The sequence below is a fragment of the Toxotes jaculatrix genome, chromosome 9 (assembly GCF_017976425.1).
Source record: "Toxotes jaculatrix isolate fToxJac2 chromosome 9, fToxJac2.pri, whole genome shotgun sequence".
Taxonomy (NCBI): domain Eukaryota; kingdom Metazoa; phylum Chordata; class Actinopteri; family Toxotidae; genus Toxotes; species Toxotes jaculatrix.
In genome coordinates this window covers 21,935,826-21,944,995 of record NC_054402.1, presented here as the reverse complement: position 1 = coordinate 21,944,995, position 9,170 = coordinate 21,935,826, and the positions used below count along the sequence as shown (strand labels likewise).

At 40.1% G+C, this 9,170-nt stretch overlaps 1 protein-coding gene across 1 annotated transcript; it reads right to left on the bottom strand.

The window, feature by feature from the left end:
* Positions 1 to 6,874: 6,874 nt before the first annotated feature.
* LOC121186792 (lysophosphatidic acid receptor 6-like) lies at positions 6,875 to 8,524 on the bottom strand. Its single transcript, XM_041045584.1, has one exon. The coding sequence runs from the start codon at positions 8,434 to 8,436 to the stop codon at positions 7,564 to 7,566; it is 873 nt and encodes a 290-aa protein (XP_040901518.1). The 5' UTR covers positions 8,437 to 8,524; the 3' UTR covers positions 6,875 to 7,563.
* Between the last annotated feature and the right edge of the window lie 646 nt (positions 8,525 to 9,170).

Here is a 9,170-nt window from a genome sequence, read left to right as displayed (position 1 = left end):
CATCTTAATTTGATCATTTGCTGAACACATGGAGAGAATAGAAAAAGCCATCTTCCTTCATTGCTGAAACCAATGGCCCATTGTGTTGTTATTTGGTGTATAATCATAGAGGAGCGAATGCCTTACATGTACATTTCTTAAACCAGGATCCATTTGAATGTTTGAACATTAGCTTGTGGAGAATGTGTTTCGATGTTTACATTAAAATCTAATGTTTTTCTTCCTGAGGAATACATTTCAACTTGAGATTGCAGAGCATGTCCACACCAGATGGCTCCCTGCTGTCGTCGCTGTCAGTCTCCTTCCTGTCCGATGCTGCTCCAGGACACGAGACAGCTCATCTTCCATCTTGTGCCTTTGGACAATCAACCAGTGCTTTCCTCTTCGACTTATCTGTCCCTCAGCTGAGAGGTCATTTTGACTCAGGTGATCACCCTCCTGTGTTTCTATTTGTCCCACATTTCACCCTCCCTTTGTTTCGCCTCCGTCTTCCCCTCAGCTCTATATATGGCCTAATCACTCTACTGTATCCACATTCAGATCTCTCTATCCACCCCTCTCCACCCTCACTCTCCTGTTAGTGTGTTTGACAGAGTGCAGTGCCTCCGCATGCTCCCACTGACAGCTGGCTCAGGCTAGAGGAGGAGGGGAGGATGGGTACTGGAGGCAGAGGAAGGGAGGGATGAGAAGAGGTAGAGAAAGGCAAAGAGATAGACCATCATCCCCCTGGTGTTTCCCCCCGGCTCTTTCTAAGGAAGTGTCGGTGGCGCTGCTTTGATGCCGCCTACATCATGCAGAGGTCTGAAGCTGTGAGAATGCCTTCTGGCCCTGTTTTGCCTCGCCTCAGTGGCAGGAACTGGGCCAGAAGTTGTCATCTGCTCAAAGTCTCTCACATCTCTCAAACCCATTACTGAAAACTATGAAAGCAAATATTATTTCCTCTCGAGTCAGACAATGGGAGTTCACATTTCAAAACGTGTATTTTTTTTTCCATTGTCATGTAACTCCACTCAACCTGATTTTTGCTGTTTCTTCTCTTTTCCATTAAAAAAAATCATACCAGTGGTTTTGCATGCCTTTAATAAATCACTTTTGTAGTACATAACATCTTACACACATACACCTTACACATACCACAACATACTCCAAAGCATGCAGATGTGTTTTACAATTGTTAATCAATTAATTCATTGATCAATTCTATACTCTATAGCACACAGTGGAAAAAAAACATATTCAGCAAAAGTATAAAGGCTCAATGAAGTTTGACGCTTAACAATCACTTTCTTGGCAAGGTATGAGATTTGATCGATACCACTCACGCCTGTACACTAAATGTGAAGCTACAGTCAGCGGCCTGTTAGCATTACTTAGCATAAAAGTTCAAAAATTAGGCAAGCTGCAGAGACTGCAGGAGGTCACTGACCTCATAAAGCCACATCTTTTTGTGCTTTATTTTTGCATTGAACTAGCACATAACACACGTACGTTAGTGAGCTTTAACTGGTAGTTGTAGGTGGCTACTTGTTTCCCCCCAGTTTCCAGTGTTTATGCTAAGCTGAGCTAACTGGCTGCTGGCCCCAGCTGCATATTTACTCTACAGGTCTGGGAGTGATATCGAGCTTCTCATCTAACCCTCAGCAAGAAAGCAAATAAGCCTGTGTCTAGGGTTTTTGGATAGATGTTGGCGGTATCATTATTTATTATATTAAAACCAAAATAAATGTAAATATGCATTGTCATAGCTGCTACCAGTGTCTACAGTAGAGTGCAGGAAGCAGCTGTTTCATTAAAACAGGATTCGAGTGTCGTCAAAACATCAGCTCAAAACAGACATCATGGGCCTAACTGATGCAACTGAGCAATCAGCTTCACACCTAGTACTCATTAGCTGTTGTTTCCTGACACTTCTACCTGACGCAATCCATTTTTGCTGTAACTCTACTCCTACAGATTTTAAAGATGTCATAGTACTGTATGTCTGCAGGTTCAGCTCAGTCATCCAGGTGGTACACTGTGTTGAAATGGATGAACCCAAATCACATCCCGGAGTTTTGATTGAAAATGTTTAATTGTTTATTCCTTTTGCCTTTTTGGATAAATAGCAAAAGATATTCAAAAAGATATTCAATCAAAACTGCAGCCCAGTGATTGGGATTCAACCCTCTATAGATGCTGTTTCACCGCACCCTCATGTCATATTGAAAAAAAAAAAAAATGTTGCACTTGTTTGGGCTGCAGTGGCTTCCTGCACAATTCTGTCTTCTCAGATGATCTCTGGGTTCTCTCAAGGCCTTAGATGCTGGAGGATTGTTGTTCCTTCTCTGCTCTTTGGTGTCTCCTCTGTCCATTCAGTAGCTCAGCATTTGTTTTTGTCTGTTCCTTTTTTCTCTTTGCTCTGTTTTTGGCTCTTTGTGCTGCCTGACTCTCCACAGTCACCAAAGCTGCTGCTGTCTTTGAATAGCAGTCCTCCTCTGGTCCAAGGCAGACTTGGCTGAAGCACAACAGGCTTGTTTGTGGGTCTTGGCAGAAATGCTGGCAGACCTGAATGTAGCTGCTTAGGGTATTTTTTTGTAGTGTACTTACGTGAATGTTAATGTGTGTGTGTGTGTGTGTGTGTGTGTGTGTGTGTGTGTGTGTGTGTGTGTGTGTGTGTGTGTGTGTGTGTGTGTGTGTGTGCACCAAAGGAAGGACAAAAAAACAGAGAGAGAGCAAGGGAGAGAGAGAGAGACATGCACACAGACACACACTAAATATGTGTGTAACTCCTGCATTTACCTTGGGAGTAGAGGGTCATCTGACTGTGACCAGCCTTAGCAGACACATTCATACCACAGTCAGACCCTCTAGTCTCTCCACATCTGCGATATGACCTTGATACACACAAGGAAACACACTCACATAAATAAAAGATAATTCAGAGACATACAAATCAAATCAGAACAAATACAGACATGGGTGGAAAACTACAGGAACACTGTTCATAGCTCAAACATTTTCCAGAAACCACAAATCAAACTCAAATTTCCACTGCATACAAAAACAATCCACTCCGTGCTAAGTAAAAGCTAATTTTCAGGCTTTTTGGTGTTGGGGCAAAACCAGCACAGCTAAAGTTAATTTGACTTTATGTTCTCAGCAGAGTAAAGATGAGACTGAACAAACAGTGACTGTAGTACTGTGGTGTATTATGACTACAATTCAAGATAGAAGTGAGGCTGCAACTTTTTTTTTCCTTCTGCTTCTCAGAATTCCACTTCCCCCTGTAGAGGGCACAGGTAAAGGTCACATTAAACATATATGGGGGTGCCCAAGGGAGGAAGCCACCTCCACTCAGGTCTCCAGTTTATGAAGGGTCATGATAAAGCAAGATCTGGCCAGCAACAGCATTATGAATGACTTGACTTTATTTAGAAAGCACTGCATTAAATACATACAAATAACTATCTTTTATAATGCCATTCACCCACTAATTCAGACTCAAATGTATTCAGAGTGAAAAAGTGAACACTCAGATTGCAGGGACTGTGAGCTGCAATGTGAACTTGAGCATAGAAATTGTGCAGGATGAATGTTCTATTCATGTGACCTATGTGGTTTGGTTTGGTTCCATCGGTAGCCTACTACAGCTAAGAAACAGGAAACATAAAAATATATGTGTGAGAGAGGTATCTGGGGCAATGTTATGCTGTTATGTTTTAATGTGTAGACAATCACATAGTGGACAACAAATCCCCTCAGTGAACTTCCGTATATTACATCCGGATTGTTTCAAATCTAGATCCTTTTTGGATCAATTTGCTACAGGCATATTCAGATGCCCCTCCATTTGGCAAAGCTTAGAGGACTTGAGTGCTGCTGGCTCCCGAACTGAGACACTGACAAAAAGCAGCAACAGCCTCAGCTGCATCAAAGGATATAAGCAAACACACACACACACACACACACACACACACACACACACACACAAGACACTGCCAAATGACGTTAAAAGCAATCAAAAGAACAGCTAACAAGGATGAAGGAGGATTATGTCTCATCCCTAAACTAAAAGTTTACCCTAAGCTTTTTTTGATGCCACTGACATACGCACACACACACACACACGTACATGTGTATATGTACTGTATAGACTGTATTTATACTGTATCCTGAATATATGTACAGTTCTTGCAGAGCTTTGAGGTGTGTTTGGGGTCATCATCCCACTGCAGTGTGAATCCTCCTCCACAAAGGTGCAACAGCACCAGAGGGAACAGTACGTCTTTGAAGAATGGAGAGGTACTTCTCCTTGGTCAGGGTGTTGTCAGTTTGTTGTCCACCGTGTTTCACTATGGGTTTGATTCACTACAGTATGATTCTGTCTCCTGTTTGTGTCCTTACACATACATGCTTCTGTTCATCTTTTTGCCATAAATCTCAAACTTGAACTCATCAGTAAATCTGACCTTGTTCCAGTCATCTACTGTGAAATACTGGTATTTTTTATAAGTGTTGTGCATGTGTTTCCCCTACTGACAAGTGATTTAGAAACTGCGACTGTCCTTATTTTATTGTAATACCACAATAAGACAGTCTTCTTGTGACTGTACTTTTTCTGTGTTCTCTATTTATCAAATTTCACGTCTGTGAAAAAGCTGTTTTCTATCTTTCAGGGAACTAAGCCTGATACATTGATCTTTTGCTGATGCGGCTACATCAGTTCTTCTTGATCATGTTTTGGATACAGCTGATCTAGTTCCTGCAAAGAGTTTCATGCCCTGCCACCTCAGAAACCTTTAGCCTATCTGTGATTTGAGGTTGAGAAAGTCCCTCTTTGCTTAGAATAACAATTTGACTTCTGATACTTTCATGTAGTTCTGATACCATTTTTTTTCCCCACTGTTACAACACTGCTTAGTGAGCACTGATCTGCTGGAACTCTGGCCGCAAGTGGAGTAACTGGAACGAGCCTCTGATGAACCGATCAAATCCTCCTGAGTGTCATCTGAACACGTGCTTCAATTTAGGGGATACAGCTCAAGGAAATCTGACCTTTTGTATGAAGGAGCTGTGCTTTAAAAAGTGTTCAGATCCTTTACTTAAAGAGAAGTTCCAATACAATGATGTAAAAATACTCCATTACAAGTAAAAGTCCTGCATGAATCCTACTTAGGCAGCAAAATATAGTTAAAGTGTTAAATTAAAAGCACTGGTTTGGTCCCTCTGACTGATATGCGATTGTATATGACATTATCAGATGATTAATAAAGCATCAGTGTGTCAGCAGCATGTTACTGTTGTAGCTGCTGGAGGTGGAGCTAGTTTAAACTACTTTATATAGAGTTTTACAAACAGGATTACAATGCACAAATCCTGTTTTTATGTTATCATTTGATCATTTTATTGAAATGAAACTATAAAATTTAGAAATCACTATTTTGTGGAGCTGTTAACATCTCATAGAAATCTGAACTGTCACCCAGACTACACACTGCCTTTTGTGAGACACCAGAAGAAAAAAAAAAGGGTCTTTGCTAATGTGTTGTATGTTAAAAGTTTGTTATATTATCCATGGGGTAAAATATTCATCTTAAAACTAGTAACTAAAGCTGTCAAATAAATGTAGTGGATTACAAAGTACAATATTTCCCTCTGAAGTGTGGTGAGCTGTAGACTGGCATAAATGGAAATACTCAAGTAAAGTACAAGTACTTAAAAACTGAAGTACAGCACTTGAGTAAATATACGTAGTTATTTTCCACCACTAAAAAAGGAGTTAAGTTGGTCAATGCCCCTGACCTGGAAATTTTATGTGGCATAACTTCCTGTGTTTACATATGTGTGCTTCTACATATTTGTACATATTTGTAAATATGGCTCTAAATATGTGTGTATACATAAGTGTGTACATTCAAGTGAAAAATCTCAAGCTTTTCCATTCCTCTGACTCGCAGTCTTCTGACTTTAAATGAGTTGAGTCAGAAAGTTTGTGAAACTAAATTTAGTTAAAACCAAAGCATCGCCATGTGGCATTTTTGACCACTGGTAGAGCTGCAGAAGCACCTTTTCACAAGTGAAACCTTGGGTTGCACATGCATGAGCACATTACCCACACAGTCACAAGCGCATGGGTAATGTGGTTTACATTGATTTTGTGATTTAATGCTAGTCAACATTTGGAAGTGTTAATGTTAATTTGCCAACAAATGTGGTGGTGCACCAACACAGCAAACATGGAAACAAACAATGCACTATTTGTTCATCTATCAATCTATCAATCTATCAATCTATCTCTCTATCTATCTATTTATTTAAAGTGGCTTTACAAATGTTTGAGGATGACGATAAGATAAGAAACACTTAATGTAAACATAACCTTTGTTGGTTTGGGGGAAAGCTCCACAGGGTATCTTTCAAAGGTAAAAAAAAAAAAAACATTAGACTTCCAAGTATACATGGTTTTATGGTTAGAACTCAGAGATTGTTTTTTCTTGTAATTTGAAGAAACCATGCTTGTTCATGCAGGTTAAGTTAAATCAGGGTTGTTTCCTGAAAAACCATGAAAAAGGCTACTGTCTGGTTCCCACAGCAGCAGCCTGCGTCAAGACTTTAATGTTAAATGAGGAACTGAAACTGAAAAGAACTGAAGAAGTGGACAGAAAATGTGGCTGTGACTGAAGATTTGCCCTTTCATTGTCATTTAAATCTAATATTAAGCTGATTGAACATGTTTTGTCAAATTCAGTGAACTAAACTCAGACATTTTCACAATCCATGATCTGGTTTTGAACTACTTGAGCTAAGTTCAGTTAGCTCACATTTTTAAAGGCAACAGAGAAACTGTTGCCTTTAAACGTGAGAAAAAACGAGAAAGAGAAAAACGTGAAAAAATGATATGAGTGCTTTGGTTACACACACACTGTGGGCAAAAGAAAGCAAGGTGTTTTTGTGCCGCGGAGAGCTGCGTGTAAGACACAGCACTCGCAGTTTCCTCTCTGTGTGTCACGCTAAAGTTACAAAGTTACAAGAATGAATTTTGACCATCTCTTTACACACTCACATTTTATTCACAAAATCTCTATGTGTCTTTTTTATTATTATTATTTGTGAACATCACTTTATGAGCTCAAAATCTTTTTGACCCTAATTTGATCCCATGAGAAGATCAGTTAGAAAGCCCGTGCATCTTGGCACCTTGTATTAAATACACGTCAAAACTTTCCTTGACAGTGAATACAACTTAGACGACTGACCTGTTAGATCTGTGTTGCAGGTTGACTACATGAGGCCATAGTTTTGCAGTTCAGTTCACACATGCAAAAAACAGCCACTGAAGGAGAACTACACTATAACAACAACAAAATTCTGGCATTTATAGTAATTTCTATTTTACTGTTAACATTATGTAGAATAAAAACAATTTCAGTGTGAATGTGAACATTTTATTTACAAAATATAGCATGTTCATTTTTTCAAGTTGTGATCTCTACGGGGCACATCCACACAAACAAATTATGCGTATCTTGTTTCAACAGCATTTATGTAATAAAGCCACTCGTCCCTTTCTATTCTTATCACAAACTATTCTCTTGCAGTAGAGGAGTCCACTTCTTCTTGTTTCTTCCAGAAGCCATCAAAAGAATAGTAATACAGCAGCGGATCAAAACAGCAGTTCACACTCGCTAGACATAACAGTGACGTGAGAGAAGGCCTCAAGATTGGAAACACAACAGCTAATGACACAGGCAAGAAAAATATGGTGAACATGATCAAGTTCAAGGCAAAAATCAGCATGACATTCACCTTGTTGTGGACCCTTGCGGAGTCATTCAGGCGTCTGCGTAGAGTCCAAGACACCAGAGCAGTGCACACGACATTGACTGCCAGCATGGTGAACACCAACAGAGGTTGAAAATATTTAAGTGATGAATGAGGACGCTGGCGAAACTCAAAACAGGTAGATTCATTGTGCTTGATTAATTCTCTTGAAAAGTTCACACTCTCTGGGATGTTCATTACCACCACAAACAGCCAAATGAGCGCAACAGCTCTCCAGGCGTTGGACGAGGTTCGAAGATGGCGTGACTTCAGGGGATAAACCACAGCCAGCAGCCGGTCCACGCTGATGAAGGTGATGAAGATGGAGCTGGAGCGGATGTTGTTGCGAAAGAGCATTGTGATCCAGATGCATGCCGTAGTACTCAGTGGCCACGTACCTGTGGCATAAAAGTAGACCCTCATTGGCAAGGAGATGACGAGCAGCAGGTCTGAGATTGCCAGGTTGACCATGAAGACAGCATTGGGTGATTTGAGGCTGTGGCGGCGCAACAGAATCCACAGTGACACAGCATTGAGAGGCAGACCTAGTACCATAACAGATCCAAACACGAGTGCGTACGCTGTGTTCCTCATTTCAGGTACCGTTCCATTTTCTCCTACAGTGCTGTTGCACATGTTTTGCTTTTGTGAGAAATGCAGAAGTGCAAGCGAGTGAATATAACTGTAACAGAAACCACAATCACCCCACCTCCTTGTGAATCAGACCTAGCGAGATCAGTGTGAACAAAGGTTGTTTCTACGTGCTGAAGTGGAGGAGAGCACTGAAACAGGAAACAACTTTGAAACTCAGGAAACAATGAAAAATTAAAGTGTCACAGAAATTGTGTGGGAGCTTGAAGTCATGGAAAATAACCTTTTTCTTTTTTTTTCTAAAATGACCATAATTGTGTGCTTTATTGCTGTACATTACTCTAGTAATCCATAAGCTAATTCTTTGTTTTGACATATCCTTTTTAGTTTCATGGAGTCATAGCTAGCTCCTCACAGTGATATTTCTATGAGGAGGGTGTGCAAAGGCTGTTTCTACATGCTGAAGTGGAGGAGAGCACTGAAAGAAGAAACAACTTTAAGACTCACACACACACACACACACACACACACACACACACACACACAAACATATATACATATAGTATACATACATACATACATACATACATACATACATACATACATACACATGCACATACACATACATATACACATACATATATATATATATATATATATATACACACACACATACTTGGACTGTGTGTAAATGTAAGAGGGGACTTGGTTGAAAAACAAAATGTGCTAGGTTTTCTAAAACTGACTCCTTCTACCTTAGGCCGCAAATGTCTGTATGT

Bases quoted from the DNA above. Each gene is read 5' to 3' on its own strand.
- LOC121186792 (XM_041045584.1), bottom strand. From the start codon at position 8,436: ATGTGCAACAGCACTGTAGGAGAAAATGGAACGGTACCTGAAATGAGG.